General features: G+C 46.7%; 1 protein-coding gene and 1 long non-coding RNA gene across 2 annotated transcripts in view; one reads left to right on the forward strand and one right to left on the reverse strand.

The window, feature by feature from the left end:
* BMERB1 (bMERB domain containing 1) overlaps window positions 1-19,588 on the reverse strand; it is a 120,306-nt gene that overhangs the window by 42,195 nt on the left and 58,523 nt on the right. The window contains exon 2 of the mRNA XM_003998842.6: window positions 14,104-14,227. Within this exon, the coding sequence (XP_003998891.1) occupies window positions 14,104-14,227 (124 nt within the window). The remainder of the gene's footprint in view (window positions 1-14,103; window positions 14,228-19,588) is intronic.
* LOC123382654 overlaps window positions 1-19,588 on the forward strand; it is a 76,400-nt gene that overhangs the window by 22,272 nt on the left and 34,540 nt on the right. The window lies entirely within an intron of this gene.

Here is a 19,588-nt window from a genome sequence, read left to right on the forward strand (position 1 = left end):
GGTACAGGATGTCTAAAAGAATCTCGTTGGCTGGGAATGTGGACTGTGGCTTTTTTTTTTTTCAAAAAATTTTTTAAACGATTTTAATGTTTATTTATTTTGAGAGGAAAAGAGCACATGCAAGCAGGGGAAGGGCAGAGAGAAGGGGAGAGAGAGGATCCCAAGCAGGCTCCATGTCCATTCCAGGGCTCGATCCCATGAAATGCGAGATCATGACCAGAGCCAAAACCAAGAGTGGATGCCTAATCGACTGAGCCATCCAGGAACCTTTCGGGGGCGGGGAGCAGTTAATTGCTATGGAGAGCTCAGTGCAAGCCCTTTCCGGATGCTCAATTGGTCAACTCCTCAGATGACCTATGGGAGTAGCCTAGGGCTTTGCTATGTTCTGTTGTTATGGAAACTGGTGAAGCATCCAAGTTTCCTGCCCACGTGGATGGGGTTCCAGGACCCAGGAAACCAAGCCCAGGAGCAGAGAAGGGCTGAGAATGGAAACCCTGGAAATGCACAAGCATCCCAGCGGTGGATTTTGGATTGGCCCAGGCTGTGGCCACACAAGAGTAAGACAATTCTCCAAGGGTCTGGAGAGGGGACACCCACTGGCCCACCCCATCTGAGGCTTCCGTGTATCGTGCAAGAATCATCCAGCTTCTATCTCCTCCCTTGGACTGCATTAGGGCAGAGCTCTCGTCTAGATTGTTCATCCTACCTTCCCAGGACTCGACACATGGTAATTACACAGTAGATGCAGGTTGAATGAAGGAAGGAATGAATAAAGGCTGGAATATCCCCAGGTTTGGAAACTCATTACCTCCCAAGGTAATCTTCAGCTGTTTCAAGACATAGCTCAGGTGCCCCTGAGGCTTCTCCTGTCCAGTCTGTACATCCTTGTCATGGAGGAGACCTTCAGTCTACCTTCCAATCTCCTCCCGTCTCCCATGTCCCCTGTTGAAGATAAATCAAGTACTACTAAAAGCCAAGAGCATGGTTCCAACATCTGTCCTTACTAATGCAGATATCTGTTCATTTCCAAACTCAATTTCTTCCTGAAGGAAAGGAAAGTAATATTAAATGAGCACTTAACTTGTGGTAAGCACTGGGCTGGGCAGTTAATACAAATGACTTCTTTTACTCCCCATAACCACCCTGTGTGATGTTGGAGCCATCCCCATTTGACAGATGAGCCAACTGAAGCTCAGAGAGGTTAAGGTATTTGTCCAAGACTGCACAGCCTGTAATGGTAGAGCTAGAGTTCAAACGTGGGTATAATCTGACTTGGAGCGAGTATAGGTCTCTCTCTTTATCAGAAAGCAACCTGTCAAAGGTGAGGACACCCAGAACTGAAAATACAGGCTGCCCTTCCACTGGTAGAACCCAACTGGGAGTGTCTTAGATTGACTCAATCTAATGCAAACCCCCTGGGTTTAGGGGACCGAGGACACGAAGACCAACAGTGGGTCAAAATTCCAGAAGGAAAAAATTCATGTAATGCATCCTCCAATGAATAGCAGCCCATTAAATAAAGTAAAAAGACATAAATCAGGATATTTACATCTCCTGAGTGACTGGGGCCAGCTAAGCTTGTCGACCCAAAACACGAAGGCACACCTGCTAAGCTCTCTGCGTTTTCCATCCTTCCTTTTCTCTTTGAGCATTGTATCTGGGAAATATCAAGAGAAGGCTGGCTCTCACGTGAGTAGAAATGTGGAAATGAGGCTGGCCCAGTCAAGCATCATCTGATTCTGCACTGAGTGCAGAGGAAAGAGCTGAACCCTCAATTGAGACCATCAAGTGATACAGACAAGCACTTTTCAACCTCAGCTGCCACTCAAATCAGCAATTTTCTGGAAACAAGCAAAGAGAGTGAGAGACCCTTAATTGTCAGGCCACTGTACCTGCATTTCTGAGGCTCCCTCTGTCTCTGTCTCTCTCTGTCTCATAAGATGCCGTTTCTTTGGGAGATTTCAGAAAATAATGAGAACTTAGCATAAGATGAAGTGATGTGGGTTCTCCACGTAGAGTGTGCCTTCCCCTCCACTCAGCCTTACCACCGCCCTATCTGTCATTGTTGCTGCCACACTGGGGCTCCAGCTCAACGCTGGGCCCTTAAGCGAATTGCTACAGTCTCTCCTAATGTGGTCGGCCGAATAACGTCCTTCAAAGACATGCATGTCCTTGATCCCTGGCACCTGTGAATGTGTCACCTCATATGTCAAAAGGGACTCTGTGGGTGCGATTACATTAAGGGTCTTGAGATGGGAGATTTTCCTGGATTATTCAGCTGGCTTCTAAACATCACCACAAGCATCCTTGTAAGGGGGTGACGGAATGAGATGGGACACAGGGGAGGGAAGGAGATGGGTAATGTCAGCAGACAGAGGTTTAAAGATTCTGTCCTGCTGGCTTTGACCGTGGGGGAAGGGGCCACCAGCCAAGGAGTGCAAGAAACACAGGAAGAAGATTCTCCCCTGTGGCCACCAGAAGGAGCACGGTCCCTTGGACACTTGATTTCAGCCCAGGGAAACCGATTTCAGACCTCTGGCCTCCAGAACCATCAGAGCACGAACGTGTGTTATTTGAAGACACCAGCTTTGTGGTAGTTTGTTACAGCAGCCACAGGAAGCCCGTATACTTAGTAAAGCGTCTACACTGCAAGCTGTGTAGACAGTGTCACGCTGTCACTCTGGAGGAATGCTATGAACTGGACCGACCCACAGTCTCACCATCAGAGGACCAGGAAGCTCTCACTGCCAGGGTTTGCCACCACCAGGAGAGCCCTTGAAATGAGTCAGACACGGTACCAGGATTCTGGTCGGAGAAAGATACTGAACACATACTTACACCAATGGATGTAGATATTAATGGAGGGAAATGTTTCTTTTTCTTTTGTTAAATTCTTTGTTTTTGAGAGAGAGAGCGAGAGAGAGAGAGCGCCACACGAGCAGGGGAGGGGCAGACAGAGAGGAAGACAGAGGATCCCCAGCGGGCTCCGCACTGACAGCAGAGATCCCAATGCGGGGCTCGAACTCACGAGCCATGAGATCATGACCTGAGCCGAAGTCTGACACTTAACCGACCGAGCCACCCAGGCGTCCTGGAGGGAAAGATATCTAAGGAAAGGATATGGTTATGGGGATAAGACTGGACACAGACTGGGAAGTGCTGGGAAAGCTTTCTTCAGGTGGAAGCCTGGACCTGAGCCCTGCAGGGAGAGGGAAGGTGAACCAGGCAAAGAGGGTGGGGGAGGAGGGGTGCAGGCAGAGGGAAGGGCACAGAAAGCAGACCCAGTGGAAGGGCAGACCCCAGACTGTGGGGGGGGGGGTGGATCTGAAAGGCACCCTGCAGGGTGCAGAGCAGGGGTGGGGGCTGTGGGTGGAGAAAAGATGAAGAACAGCGCAGAAGAGGCAGGAACGGACCCAGGGGGACCTCATAGGCTTGATCATAGTAACAAATTCAGGAAAGTGATGAAACTGGGAGCTGTGGTCTGATTTGCATTCTGAGAGGCTCCCTCTGGCCGTGGTACCCTGGCCTGGAGGGCAGCACGGTGGGAGGCTGGGAGGCTCTTAAGATCCAAGAGACAGATAGAAGTGTGCACTTGGGTGGTGGCCGTGGCGATGGAGAAACGTGATGGTTCTAAAACTATTTTAGGAGGTAAAATGTGACTCAGTTTGGGGATGGACTGAATATGTGAGGTGGCAAGCTGGAAGGAGTCAAGAATGGCGTCTAACTTTGGAATCTGGCGTTCCCACATGGGTAGAGGCTGGTGCGGGGCCATTTACAAAGCTACGTTTGGTGGGACAGGCTAGGGGATGGCACGGGGATCATGAGTTTCGACTTGGGCGTGTTGGGTTTGATGTATCTGAGATATGGGTGCAAAGATAACAGAGATCATAAACTTCCTTCCCTTTCTTAGCATTTTTCCTTTAAAAAGGTGCGTGTGTGTCCAAAAAGGCAAACACTGTATGATTCCACTCGTGTGAGGAACTCAGAGCCATCACAATCATAGGGACAGAAAGCAGACTGTGGTTGCCAGGGGCTGGGGGAGCATGGCGAGGTATTGTCTAATGAGTATAGCCTTTCAGCTTTGCCAGTTGAAAGTTCTGGAAATGGTGGTGGTGCCACAGTGGTCATGGTTGTACAACAATGTAAACATTCTTAACGCCCGTACAAACGGTCGTGATGGTATGTTACGTGTATTTCACCACAATAAAAAAAACTGGAAAACAAACGTGTGTATACGTGTGTTTGTGAACTAGATACAAATGTGCGCATAAAGTACATACATACCATTTAGGGATTAATAAACATGTCTCCATCATCTTGCCTGAGTCATAACCTGTACAGGACCCTTAGAAGCCCTGTCGTACCTCATTCTCTCAGAGGTAAACACCGTGCTGAGTTTATCTTTTTCTCTTTAAGTTGGCTGCACACCCAGTGCAGAGGCCAACACGGGGCTCAACTCACAACCCTGAAATTGAGAGTCAGATTCTTAACCAACCGAGACATCCCGGCGTCCCTAAGCTGAGTTCATCTTAATACTTTTTTCTTTTTATAATTTACTATCTCTATATGAATGCCAGCACAGTTTTGGGTTTTACATATTTTGCCCTTTACATAAGCTTGGCCGAAAGTCTTGTTTTTGAGATGCATCTGGGTTAATGCCTATAGTGTATTCATTTTCACTGCTCTGTAGTATTCCACGGTGTGATTAGGCTGTACCTGGTTTGTCCTTTTCTACTGCCGATAAACACTTGAGGTATTTCCAGTTTTGTTGCTCTTACAAATAAGGCTGATAAGAACATTCTGGAATATTCCTCCTGACACTCACGTGTGAGAGTTTCTTTAGGGCTGCGATGATGGAAATGTTCTACGAAAATGTGTGTGCTTTCCAATAGGACAGTCATTAGCTACAATTGACTAGTGAGCACTTGAAATGTAGTAGGGTTACTGAAGAACTGTACTTTTTATTTTACTTTAATGAATTTAAACAGAAATAGCCACATGAGGGGCACCTGGGTGGCTCAATCAGTTAAGCGTCTGACTTGATTTCAGTTCAGGTCATGATCTCAGCGTTTGTGGGATCAAGCCCCACGTCACGCTCTGTGATGACAGCATGGAGCCGGCTTGGGATTCTCTCTCCTTCTCTCTCTGCCCCCCCCAGCCTGCACCTGCTCACTCACTCTCTCTCTCAAATAAATAAACATTAAAAAAAAAAAAAAGAAAGAGCCACATGAAGCCTGTGCCTACCCAATTACACAGAGAAACCCTAGGGTATACTGAGGCAAGAAATGGCTGGTTACTGTAGAGTTAAGTACATGCTCATCTTTACTAGGTACTGCTGGGGTGTTTTCTAAAATGCTAGAGCCAATATCCCTTTATCTTAGCCTCAGGGCCCCTGGGTGGCTCCCTGGGTTAAGCATCTAACTCTTTTGATCTCAGCTTAGGTCTTGATTTCAGGGTTGTGAGTGGAAGCCCCTCACTGGGCTCCACACTGGGCATGGAATCTACTTTAAATTTTTTTTTTCAATGTTTATTTACTTTCGAGAGAGAGAGAAAGAGAGAGAGACAGCAGGGAAGGGGCAGAGAGAGAGGGAGACACAGAATCTGAAGCAGGCTCCAGGTTCTGAGCTGTTAGCACAGAGTCCGATGTGGGGCTCGAACTCACAGACTGCAAGATCGTGACCTGAGCCGAAGTCGGACACTTAACCGACTGAGCCACCCAGGTGCCCATGGAGTCTACTTAAAAAAAAAAAAAAAAATCATTCTCCAACTTCCTAGGTCTTTTTTAGCTAAATACAGCATCCAGATGGAAGTTTCTGAGAATAAACAAGGTTGTATTAGTCAGGATTCTCCCATGAAACAGAAGCAATAGGAGATTTGTTTGATTGATCTATTAATTAATTATAAGAAAGTGGCTTATGTGATTGTGGAGGCTGAAAAGTCCCAGGATCTGTCATCAGCAAGCTGGAGACACAGGAGAGCCAATGGTATAGCTCCAGTCCAAACGCCAGCAGGCTCAAGCCTCAAGAAAAGTCGATTTGTTAGTTCCAGCCCACAGGGAGGAAAAGATCAATATCCCAGCTCATCAGTAAGGCAGGCAAAGTTCCCTCTTACTCAGCCTTTTTGTTCTATTCAGGCCTTCAACGGATTGGATGAGGCCCACCCACGTTGGGAAAGGCAATGTGCCTTAACTCTGTCTACTGATCCGAATGTTAATTTTACCCAGAAACACCCTCATTGACCCCCCCAGAATAATGGATGACCCAGCGTCTGGCCACCCATGGCCCAGTCAATTGGACACATAAAATTAACCATCACAAGAGCCTAATATGGTGATCTCCCTCCCAGCTCACCAGAACCCAGGAGGCCCAGGGGAGATCCTTGGAGCTAAGAGAATGAAGTCCCTGATGGTAAGGTCGTCTGAGTCCCCAGAGAGAAGAATGTCCTTCCAAAAGACAACTTGGAATAGCAGAAACTTGTTGAGTGGGGGCCATATATCTTTCTCCATCTGATCAGCCCAGATTCCTACCCTCACCCCTACCTTCCAGCACACTTAGAAACTCAAGAGGGTGCACTCAGAGGTCCAACCTGGACCGTTCTCCTCCCTCCTCTGTTCTTCTCCATCCATTTCCTGCCCCCCTTTCTCCTTCCCTCCCCCCTCCTCAATTTCCTGTACATTTTGTTCAAGACAAATTGTTTTCAGATCTTCTGCATCTGAAGCCATCTCTTCCCACCTGATATGTACGGTGGCTCTTGCAACAGTGACCTGTTCTTAGGAAATGCTATTTAAAACCCAAAGTGCAACCAGTGTGACGCAGGACTCCCGAATGTGGCTAAGATGTGTCAAGTTACATAAACGCGCATGCTTCATTCTGCCCTTGGCTTGAAGCTTTTCCTAACAGACTTCAGAATTATCAGCTCATTAAAGACAAAAAAAAAATGCAGGTGCATAAAACATTTTTAAAAATAACAAGAGTAATAACAAAGTCAAGGCCCCGGGGTAGAGTTGGTCGTAATGGTGGAGAGCCGCTCCCCAGCTTCTCGGGGAGAGGAGTGTTTTCTGAGTATTCTCTGGAGATGACTAAGCAGCCCCGATCCCTTACTCTCCCTCAAGGTGCAGTGCTGACAGTGAAAAGGAGGAAGGGGATTTTGATTTGCTTATTTCCTAGGAAAAGCCACCCATGTTCATACACGTCCTTGCTACAGTGCTCCCAGGGAAGCGTCAATGCCCCTATTGTACAGAGGGGGAAACTGAGGCTGGAACAGGGCTAAAAGAAACTGCTCCAAGCCACAGAGTTGGTAAAAAGTAGAACCGGGGTTCAAAGCCAGTTGACAGGCACCATAGCATGATGGTTGAGATGGACACCAGGAGTTATCATTATCTGCTCTTAATGGACACTGTGCAATCCTAGGCAAGTTATTCGACCTCTCTGTGCATCAGTTTCCTCCCCTATAAGATGGAAAATAGCCGGGGAGGGAAGATGTTATCTATCTGTATAGTTGTAGTGAGGATTAAATGAATCAAGGCAAGTAAAATATTTCAAACAGTATCCAGCATGGCAAGTATAAAAAAAGCTGGCTATTTACAAGTCATGCACTTTCTACCCTCCCAACCTGAACGTCTGCCAGATTCGAGGGCTTGGCCTCTTCACCATGCTGGGTACTTCTTAGTAAATTTTTTTAATGTTTATTTATTTTATTCTTTTTTGAGAGAAAGAGAGCGATGGGGGCAGGGGCAGAGAGAGAGGGAGACAGAATCCGAAGCAGGTTCCAGGCTCTGGGCTGTCAGCACACAGCCCGACCCGGGGCTGGAACTCACAAACCGCGAGATCGTGACCTGAGTCAAAGTCAGACGCTTAACTGACTGAGCCACCCAGGTGCCCCTGGGTACTTCTTAATAAAATGAAGTGACTGGGGTCCAAGCCCAGACAACGGAAATGCTGAAACGCAAGGGCTCTGCTCCTGACCTCCATCCTTCACACACCCCCGCCTCCCCTGCCTGTTGCAGTTCTGAGTCTCCCTGATTAAAAGCTGCCACTGCCCAGGGCAAGCTGAGAGACAGAGCACGCTATCCCTTTTATGAAAATCCAGCAAGCAGGTGTAAAATGAAGATAACCACCCCCTGCCCCTGCTCAGAGGCGGAAGATTCTTAATTATCTGAGACCCAGATAAACAGCAGGGCCAGGATTGTACAGAGGATGCAAAAATGCTGAGGCGGGCAGGCACGGGCTGCAGAATTCTGCGAAGCTAATGGCGCGATTCAGTGCTTGGAATTAAAGGTAAGAAAATGAGTCTGAGGTTGTCGGCAGCCTCTGTAGGACAGGATAGGGACATGGAGCAGAAGTGGGAAGGACAGGAGGTGGGCAGCTCAGAGGATCAAGGAGAGAAAAAGCGGACTTCACGCTTTATCTCTGGGACATTTGCCACCTATTACAGAGGCGTTTTGGTGATACTGGGGGGGTTACTGACTCATTCAAATGAAGCTCATAAAATTACCAAACCTCAAGAGGGAGAGCTCCAACGACCATGTAGCAACCTACAAACCAGAGGACAAGCTAAGGAAGACAGTGAGCGAAGATACACTGTGCCCTCCAGGGTCACTCATAGTCCTTCCCTGAACCGTACCTTAGTCGAGGCGAACAGGAGGCTGCCCCTGATTCATCCTTCCATTAGTAAGCACTTTTCATAGCTTATGTGATAATGTGTGCTCAGGGCTGGTCCACTGGAAGGGTTCAATAAATGTTGATTTCTATGGTCCCTGGGAACCCTTACAGGGCACTACAGCAAATTCCTAGCAGGTTGACTTACAAAGCTCACCGCCTAAGTTAGAGCTCATCACTCTAGGTTCCAAATAAATCACTTATCTCCAAAGAAAGTATGGAAAAGTCCTGAGTGAGTCCTGTTTACTGAGCCTGCCTCAGCTGAATTCTTTCTCTTTCTACCACACTTAATTCAAGATGGCGGAACAAGACAAAACCCAGTGTGGGATTGTGAGATTATGGGATTGTGCGCGTCCAACCAGGAGTTTGAATTTGAATTCTTGAGTGCTGGGTGAAGAAGAAAGGAAATAAAAAGTAAACAGCAGTTCTTTTGTGCTCTGTTATGTGCCCAAGGACACAGACCGAGGACATGGGAGAGCCAGGAAGACCCATGAGTCCACTTCTCATGAATCCATGCTAGTTCTCTGTGGATTGGGTAAATCTCCCTCTTCTAGTTCCTCACCACCCTGGCAAGAGGATTGTTGAACCAGCAAGACAAGAACATGGAAACACAAATGCTAAACACTCGGGGGGGGGGCGGTGCTTGGGGGGCAGCAGCCATTGGACCCTTTCTTAAAAGAGTCAATGTAGCAGGAGACAGTAAATGTGAGAAGACACCCTCAACCATGAAATATGGTCTGACTCACACAGCCTCCACAGGAGCTGATGGGTATTAACTTGATTACTTTGGAGCAGGTGTGACAAAACCAATCTCATCCTGGTTATTACAGCTAAAGTCATTGGGACTGTTTCAGTCCATGACTGTCACATTCCTGTCACTCAGAGCTTCCCCACCTGAGTCTGCAAATGCTTAGTTAGGTCTGAAATTCTATTTCCTTCTTATCCTGTGCCAAGGACCCGTGTGTGTGTGTGTGTGTGTGTGTGTGTGTGTGTGTGTGTGTAAGGAAGTTGTTGGGGTAAGGATGGAGTGTGAAAGAATAATTTATTGCACATTCAACAAATATTATTTTGCTGAATAAATGCTAGGTGCTGTTCAAGATCCTGGGAAGACAGAACAGTAAGGAAGATAAGATTCCTACTCTTGTGGTATATACTCTATGAAGTATTTCTTTCGTTTGTTTGTTTCCTCATTCACTCACTTAATGAATTCTCTGGAATCATTGCACCCTAGCTTGGCTACTTAATAGCCAATGCAACCTTGGGCAAAATTTTTAACCTCTGATTTTCTCTTCTCAAAGGGACACAAGAGGGGTGCTTGGGTGGCTCAGTCACTTAAGTGTCTGACTCTTGATTTCGTTTCAGGTCACTATCTCGTGGTTCATGGGTTTGAGCCCCACGTCGGGCTCTGCACTCACAGCGTGTGGGATTCTCTCTCTGCCCCTCCCCCATTCACAGACTCTCTCTCAAAATAAATAAACCTAAAAAAAATAAAAGGGATGCAAAATAGGGCCCCTCTAGCTGTGTAAGGGCCTGGCTCTGAGAAATTGCTAGGAAACTGAATCAAGAATGGCCCATGCATGTCCTGCTAGCCTGGGAGGCCGCAGGATGATGGATGAGGCGATTGTTCAGGTCTGAGTGGGCACTGATCTCTAGCCTGTCCTTCCGGGGTCCATCACGTGCCTCTCAGATTGACAAGGTGGGTGCACCTCCAGGCAAGGTTATGTACTATGCCAGGCTGGAGCTGGGGGCAGCCATCAGCTTCATCCACTATTGTCTGCAGGCTGCCAGCAAGACTCCCCAGGGGCCTGGAACCCGGCCGCTCCCTTGGAGAATGTCACTGAGCCCCTCTTCTGTCCTGACTACACTGACATCCTCCTGTATTCTTTGAATAACATGATTCATTCAAGTATCTACTGATGCACTGGTGCTAGGGTGGTGAGCATAGCTGCTTTCAAGCATCTACAGTTGACATCTGTCCCTAAGTGGGCATGATGGGGAAATTCAGTGAGGTCGCAAGTCAAGAGTTTCATGTAGTGCTTGGCCCAGAACTAGAGCTTAAACGTGAGCCATTCTTGTCCTTGTGCACTCAGTGTGACACCTTGTACACTCACTGGCGTGTACCATATGCTGGGATACTGTGTGTGTGTGTGTGTGTGTGTGTGTGTGCACGTGTGTGCACCCGGTGCAAAGGTCAGTCGATGCAAAGTGACAGCCATTGTTTCTGGAGCAGCAAAAGCACCCTCTGGTCCCTCTTGAGCACCTGCAGGCTGAGGGATCTATTTGGTACTTTCTAGAACTCATATGTTTTCTGTCTTCTTTCTTTTAAAACAGGAGAAGGATATTATAAGTGTCAGTCATGTAGGGTATTTTTTAAACTGGAGAAAATCAAATTTAATTATGTAGTATGCTGGCTCCATAAGAATATGAGGCCCAGTCATGTGCTTTTAATGTTAAAAACTATCTATATATGAGAACAGAAGCTTAATTATAGTTTTAGAACCAAATATAAGTGTGATCCTCACTGCGAACATAAAGAAGTAAAAATTGGAAGTATAAAAATAGAAAAAAGATGTGAAAGCAAGACCTGGGCACTAATTTAATTCTGGTGGATAGTACATCCTGATTAAAGGTTATATATTAAGTAATAGAAGAAAAGTGGTAAAACTGTCCATCAGAATTAATAAAAAACATTATTGGGGCACCTGGGTGGCTCAGTTGGTTAAGCATCTGACCGGCTCAGGTCATGATCCCGTGGTTCATGGGTTTGAGTCCTGCATGGAACTCAGTGCTGACAGCTCAGAGCCTGGAGCCTGCTGCAGATTCTGTGTCTCCCTCGCTCTCTGCCCCTCCCCCGCTCACCCTCTGTCTCCCTCAAAAATAAACATTAATAAAAAGGGAAACTGTTTAAAAAATAAAATAAAACAGAGGAAGAAAGACTTTTAATTTGCACATATACAGTAGTACAGGTGCACCTCCCTTTACTGTGTTTCACCTTATGACGCTTCGTAGATATTGTATTTTTTACAAATTGAAGGTTCAAGACTTAGATGGAGGAAGTCACTGCAGATGTGGTAGAAATAGCAAGAAAACCAGCATTAGCAGTGGAGCCCGAAGAAGGGACTGAATTGCGACAGGCTCTTGATGAAACCTGAACCGATAAGGAGCTGCTTCCTATGGAGGAGCCAGGAAAGTGGCTTCTTGAGGTGGCGTCTCCTCCCGGTGAAGGCGCAGGTGGTCGAAATGACAACATCCCATCCACTTCATGGATGAAGCAGAGGCAGAGTTTGAGAGGGACTCCAGATGTGAAAGGAGTTCTACTGTGGGGGAGATGCTAGCCAGGAAGAGCACCATGTACCACAGAGAAATTGTTCGCGGAAGGAAGAATCCATCGATGCGGCAGACCTCATTGTTGTTGTATTTCATTTATTTTTAATGGGTTTTTTTTTATGCTTCTTTTTGAAAAAGAGAAAGAGAGAGAGAGGGAGAGAGTGCAAGCAGGGGAGGGGCAGAGAGAGAGGGAGACAGAGGGTCCCGAGTGGGCTCTGTGCTGACGGCAGAGAGCCTGCAAACTCGCGATCGTGAGTCAGATACTTAACCGACTGAGCCACCCAGGCACCCCAATTGTTGTTTTATTTTAAGAAACTGCCAGAGCCACCCCCACTTTCAGCAGCCACCGCCCGATCAGTCAGGAGCCGTCAACCTCGAGGCAAGATCCTCTGCCAGCAAAAAGCTTACCACTCGCTGAAAGCCCAGACGATGGCTAGCATTTTTTGGCAAAAAAAGTATTTTTTCAAATTAAGGCATGCGCATTTTTTTTGGAGACATAACACTATTGCACACTTAATAGACAACAGTATAGTGTAGCCCTAACTTTTGAATGCTCTGGGAAGCCAAAAAATTCATTGTACTCACTTTATAGCCATATTCACTCACACTCACTTTATTGCAAGGGGTCTGGAACTGAATCCACAATACCTCTAAGGTATACCTGTAGAATTTATAGACTGTGGCAATCTCAAACTCTCCTGTTGCCACTGAATTCTCAATCCTTCCATACTTTTTCTCCAGAAGTTTGAGAGCTGGCTTTCCCTTTGTCCTGACTCCATCCACGAGGAAGAGCAGCATGGAGATTTCACCTTTCCCCAGAGCCTGGACTTTGCGGTCTACTCGCTAATGTGGGGTGACTATACCCATTACTCAAATCCAGGAATGGCCATTCTGTGGGCAAGCCCCGAGAATCTACGTCTAGTTCAGTCTCCCACATACCTCAAAGACACAGAACTTCCTGCCACTCATCTGTACTTGGGTGCCCCACAGGCATCTCAAACTCATGTCCAGTCCTGGCTACCTCAGTGGTTGGAATCACCTGATTTTTGCTGATACTTCTCCCACACAACCAATCCTTCCTCAAGTTCTTCTGAAAAACAAAACCCCAAAAAACATGACAAGGGAGGGATTGTTTCTCAACACTCATGTACTCATGTTGAGTACTCATGTACTCGACACTCATGTATTCCCAGATCAAAAGGAAGAGGTTTCTTATCTGTAGATGGGGGATGTTCTAGAACTTTCCTCGAAGGGCTCCTGTGAGAAGGGATATGGGCTTCTTGTGCATGTGAAGCATTTAGCACAGGGACTGGCCCACACAGAGAGTCGAATAAATGGCAGATGTTACTACAGTGGTCCGTCTCATGGGCTGAGAGAGAAGGGTACATGATGCAGTCCATGCAGAGGTCATATAAGGAGAATATGGGTTTTGAAAGCAGGAAGAGCTGGATCTGAATCCTGATTGCTCTGTTTACTAGCTGGGAGGCCCTGAACAGGTTAACTTCTCTGAGCCTCACTCAGTCTTGCTCATCTGCAAGACAGGATAATCCCCTAACTGGCCTCAGTGAAATCACTGAAAGAATGGGTAGAATGCATATCTTCCTCCAGTGGAGACAGGGTCAAATCATGTGACTCTGAGGCTGCCAGTGACCCCAGGAGAGGAGTCTTACCATTTCCCCCCATTTCTCAACTGAGAGAAATGTAGCCCAGAGAGAAGCTGTCCAAGCTCTCCCAGTTTTGTTGGGTCTCAGAACTATCTGAACCCAGAGTGTGCGCCCTTAACGACACGGGCACAGGTACCACCTCTGGGTCCCCATCGCTGTCTGTCTGTCTGTCTCTCTCATCCCTTTCCTCTTCTCAAAAGGAAAGCTACAAAGAGCTTGGGCTTTGGAGTCAGACTGGCTTGAATTCCATCCCAAATTCAGGTCTTGTTTGTAAGGGAAGGCTCTGATAGCCATTTCTCCAGGCAGTAGTGAGAATCAAGTAAGACTTTTTAAACGTACATAATGCCTTCATGCCAGCGCCCAGCCCACAGTCATAAAGAGCAAATGTTAGTTTCTCCGGGTGTCCTCCCCTCCACACCCCTTCCTTTCCTCGGCCGCCTCCCCGAGGCACTCACATAAACCTGAGCTCAGACTCCCGTCGGACCAAGACTTCCCGGAGACGCTGAATTTTCGCCATCTCCAGCTCGATCTCCTCCGGCATCATGGTTGTCTCTGCCATGGAGATGATGTCCAGCTGATCTGTGCAGGAGACAGGAATCGTAGGCGTCAAGACCCCAAGGCCACGCCGGTTTTCAAGAATTCCCTTAGGCTAGCCCTTGTCCCCATTCCAGGGGGCAGCCTTGCCCCAGCGTCCTTGACACTCCAGGAGGGTGCACGTGCGTGTTTATGAGCCGGCCCTTTGGAAACTGGGAAAGACGTTTTCCATGTGAACCCTGTTATGAACAAGAGGAGGCTCTGTTGGCTCACCAAACCTGTTCAAGGTTCTATATATGGCCTTGACAGTCCCTGCCTGGTCCCAGCTCCTGAGTCTCTGCTCTCTTTGACTACAGCCATTTATCCCTGTCCCAGCCTCAAGACCATGGCCAATGTTAGGCAGAAAATCATTTTATAATAATTATTTTATAGCAATACTCTGAATTATTATCTTACATGAACACCAAGTAACGTAAGTCATAGTAATATGAAGTAAGACAAGTTTGTTGTAGAAAATTCAGGTAATAGGTAAGCGAAAAAGAACAAAATAAAGTCATCCATGACTTCACTGCCCAGAGAGAACCACTATCCACATTTTGATAGACATTTTTCCTGTTTCATATTTATAATCAGAATTATATTTATGGTAATATACATAAAAGAATATATTTTTAAACTGTGTGTATTACCATATATATGGAAAGACACTATATACATATGCATATATGTATCTATATATGCATGTATATTCATTCACTCGGGCTACAGTAACAAAATACCAGAGGCTGGGGCTTAAGCAATAGACATTAACTTTCTCACAGTGTTGGAGACTAGAAATCCCAGTTCAAGGTCTGGCAGCATCAGTTTCTAGTGAGAACCCTTTTCCAGGCTTGTACGTGGCCACCTTCTCACTGTGTGATCACACAGCCTTTTCTTTGCACACATACAGGCAGAGAGCTCTCTGGTGTCTCTTCTTATAAGGACACTAATCCTGTCAGATCAGGGCCCCAGCCTTATGACTTAATTTAACCCCAGTCAGTTCCTCAAAGGCCTTCTCTCCAAATTAGCCTCCCTGGTTATTAGGGCCTCAACATATGAATTCAAGGGGGACATAAAGATTCAGTCCATAACAATATGGATGCATGTGTATACTTATATATGTGTATGTAATAGCACATATATTGCTATTAACATTTTGGTGTAAATTCTTCCAATATATATATATATATATATATATATATATATATATATATATGGCAATTTACATGATTATATATATGTGGTGTGCATACATAGGGTAACACATAGGGTTTTTTATGTATTTTCTATGCATAATATTATATATACCCGTACATACATACATTTCACAACAGCAAAGATAAGAAATAATCTAAATGCCTATCAATGGGTGAATGGATAAAAAAGTATATATATAATGGAATATTATTCAGCCATGATGAAGGAGGATATCCTTTGTTACAGCAGGGATGGGCCTTGAGCACATTACACTAAGTGAGAAAAGTCAGAGAGAGAAAGACAAGTACTATATGATGATCACTTGTATGTGGAATCTAAAAAGTCAAACTCGTAGAAAACAGAGTAAAATGGTTGTTACCAGAGGATAAAATTGATGTTGTTTAAGAGTTGTTAAGAGTACAGGGGCGCCTGGGTGGTTCAGTCGGTTAAGTGTCTAACTTTGGCTCAGGTCCTGATCTCACAGTTCGTGGGTTCGAGTCCTGCATCGGGCTCTGTGCTGACAGCTCAGAGCCTGGAGCCTGCTTCACATTCTGTGTCTCCCCCTCTCTCTACCCCTCCCCTGCTCATGCTCTGTCTCTTTCTGTCTCTCAGTAATAAATAAACGTTAAAATAAATAAATAAATAAATAAAACATTAAAAAAACTTAAAAAGAGTTGTTAAGGGTTCAAACTTGCAATATATAGGGAATACACATGTCTTTCTTTTAAAAAACTGGAAAAATACTTACTAAAATGTTAATACTCCCACACACTATTATATACATATGTATCCATCATTATACAGGTCTGGTTTTTGTAATATAAAGTTAGGGTCTCACATTTTATTACCTGTTCTTTTCATTGAACATATCGTGAGCATTTTCGCACATCCTCGGATGTTCTTCCCCAGCAGCAGTGTGAGAGGCTGGGTAGTCTTCTATTTGTGGCTGTATCATGAATCACTCCACCAACCCCCAGGCACTTGGGTTGTTTTCCATTTTCTCCACCACAAACAGCCCTGTAATGAGCATTCTCTAAGCTCAATCTTTACGTGCACCTAAGAGGTGTCTTTAGGCCACACTGCCAGAGTGAATGGCTAGGTTTTAACGGATACAGATCCTACAGTCTTTCACAGGTACAGCCAAAGATACAGGGGAGGAGATATTCTTGCTTTAGTGAAGCCAATTTCACATGACCTACTTCTGCTTGTCCCGTCTACACCCGGCACCTTGGTTCTGCTGCCTGGTGTTTGTCTTTTTCCTTACCTCCAAGTCAAGGATTTGGAAAGCTGCTGTCTCTCTACCTGTCTCCCTCCTATGACCTGGACCCCTGGCCCTGCACACTCCTCAGGGGCTGGGGACTGCAGACTTCCCTGAAGTCACCCCCTGCCAGCTTGGATCTCAGAATGTTGCCTACTCGCAGAAGCCCGCACAACTGCTGGGAAACTCCTGATCCTAGGTTCTCCAGGATCAGGGGTAAATTGCCATCCCCTTCAATCATCTACCCCTAATAACATCCATTCCATAAGCCTCCTCTCCACCCATCAGGACCCCCCATTTTGCTGAGGAATCTGGAAGGAAGGGCAATTACCTTTAGCTGATTCTCACCTTGAAATGAATGGCCTCCCTAACACTCTCTGAGATAATTCGTAATTTGTATGAGATAATGAGGATAAAGGCAAGGGGAAGGACCAAGAAATTAGTCAGGGCAAAGAAACGGTGGCATCACAGCTGTAGGTCTGCTGGAGATCGTCTCCCTCCCTACCTGGCCTGGCTTCTCAGAACAGCATCTGTTTCTCCTTATATTTTCCGAGAGCTCCTAGATTTCATAGCATGGACAGTGCATGGTGTTGAGTTGGGGAGGAAGGCAGCGCACAGTGGTCTAGATGGATGGCGGGGACATGGGCAGAGGAAGGAAATGTTAAATCAAGGGTATTCACTATCCCCTCCCCCAGCCCTCCAAGCTCAGGAGGTCCTGGAGATCATGCCGCTGTCCTCTGTCCGGCTGAGCTGGTGCTGAAATGCGGGTGGAAGGGGAGCCAGAGAGGAGGAGGGCGTGAGTCTGAGAAAGAGGAGAGAGAGGGAGGGGGAGCAGAAGAGCTGTCTCAGGACTGGGACTTGAGAAGAGAGACAGATGTCTAAGGAGGAATTTTAGGAATTGTCCATGTGACATGCTGAGTCATGATCTCAAGGTCCCTGGAATCAGATTTGGGGTCCTACTGCCCCTGACACCAGACCTAGATGGCTCCTGGGGCTGCAGCAATGAGGTCCGACTTGAGGAATGAGGGAGAAAGGAAAGGACAGGAGAAAAAAGTTAATATCAATTGTTACTGTGTGCCAGGCTCCAGTCAAGCTGGAGGACCAGCTTGGGGGAGCAGGGACTCTGGGCACAGGGTAATAGAGGGTTGTGGGGAGGAGGGGTAGAGGATGTTCTGGAGTCAGGTGGCCAGAGCTTGTGTCCCAGCTCTGCCCCTCACTAGCTATGTGGCCCAGGAGAGTTAGTTAACATCTCGTGACTCAGTTTCCTCATCTGTAATGTGAGGACAATAAGGGACCCCACCACCCAGGGCAGTTGTGAGGATGGAATTAACCAAGGGATGAGAGCCTCCGTGCATGGTGACGATTCCCTTTGTTATTACCACCAGCCCGCTCTGCCGTGCTATCTCTTCTAATCCTCACCATAAGCCAGCAGGATCAAGATGTTCTCTGTTGAACAAACAAGGAAACGAAGCCCAGAGCTGAGTAAGGAAGGAGCTGAGCCCTTGTCTGCCTCCAAAACGCTGGTGCTTTGCCCCATCATGGCTGCCCTTTTTGCACACAGGTGCTCTGAGTCCAACTACCACTGTCCATCCACATCTGAGAGTCAAGGGCAGTGTCTTAGTTCCCCATGGCTGCCGTAACAGATCAGCGCAAACTCAGTGGCTTAAAGCAACAGGATATTATTCTTTCTCCGTTCTGAGGCTGGAAGTCCCAGATCAAGGTGTCAGCAAGGCTGTGCTCTCTCCAAAGGCTCTGGGGGAGGGTCCCTCCTTGCCTCTCCCAGATCCTGGCAATCCTTGGCTTGTGGCAGTATTGTTACAACCTCTGCCTCCGTTTTCATGTGGCCATCTTCCCTGTGGATCTGCGTGTCCTTCTCTGTCCTTTTCTGAAAAGACCCTATTTCCAAATAAGGTCACGTTCTGAGGTTCTGGGTGGATGTGAATTTGGGAAGAGCACTATTTAGCCCACTAAAGTTAAATAGCTTGCAAGGTCCCCCAATAGCCATGTCAACTTCTCAAAGAGCTTTGGTCACTGCACAAGGAGCCAGCCCTAGCTGGAAGCAGCCCAGGCCCCAGGAAGCAGTCAGGGGGAGGGGCAGAGTTAGAGATCCTTGGTCTGAAGCCAGTCACGGGCTATATGAGCTTGAATAGGCCCTTTACCTCTTAGCTTCTCTTTCTTCCTTTGCAAAATGGGGTTCAATAGCTGCCATGTTCTATGCTGTGGCTGAGACCTCATATGATCTCATTTAATCCCTGTTTTATACCTGATGAATCTGAGGCTTAGAGAAGGAAGTGACTTGGCCAACATCACACAATCAGAATGTTGCAGAGAGAGAATGCAAACCCAATGCTCAATCTCTCTCTCTAAACCACATTACACAGCCTCTGGGCAAGGGCTAAATGCATCTATGGATGGGACCCAGCAGATATAAGTATCCTCATTTCTCAGATCATGGTTCAGATGGGTAATCTGTTTTCCATGGGACAGATGCTGAAAACAGCAGTACACCCTGGGGCGAAACGTGGGACAAAGACTTAATCACCCACCATGGATTGGCATTTCACCAATTTCCAGGTGCCGAGATGAACATTTAGCATTGACCTGGAACAGAGAATGGGGCTGATACCTGTGTTGAAAAGCCTTGCTCCTGGAAGCTTTCCTTCCCCTGGAGAAACGAGCGAAGCCTAGACCTCACATCAGATAGAAGATAGTTAGAATGCCGACTTGTGGATAGTGCTCTGTGTCAGGCTCTGTGCTAGGCTCATAATAGGCCTCATCTCTTTTAATCTTCACAGCGTCCTGGGTGAGGGGTTAGCAACTATGGCCACAGGCCAAATCCGGGCCCCTGCCTGATTGTGCAAGTAAAGTTTTATTAGAACACTGGTCATGCTCATTGAGGCATTATTTATGGC

Source organism: Felis catus, chromosome E3 (assembly GCF_018350175.1).
Source record: "Felis catus isolate Fca126 chromosome E3, F.catus_Fca126_mat1.0, whole genome shotgun sequence".
In the NCBI taxonomy this organism is placed as follows: domain Eukaryota; kingdom Metazoa; phylum Chordata; class Mammalia; order Carnivora; family Felidae; genus Felis; species Felis catus.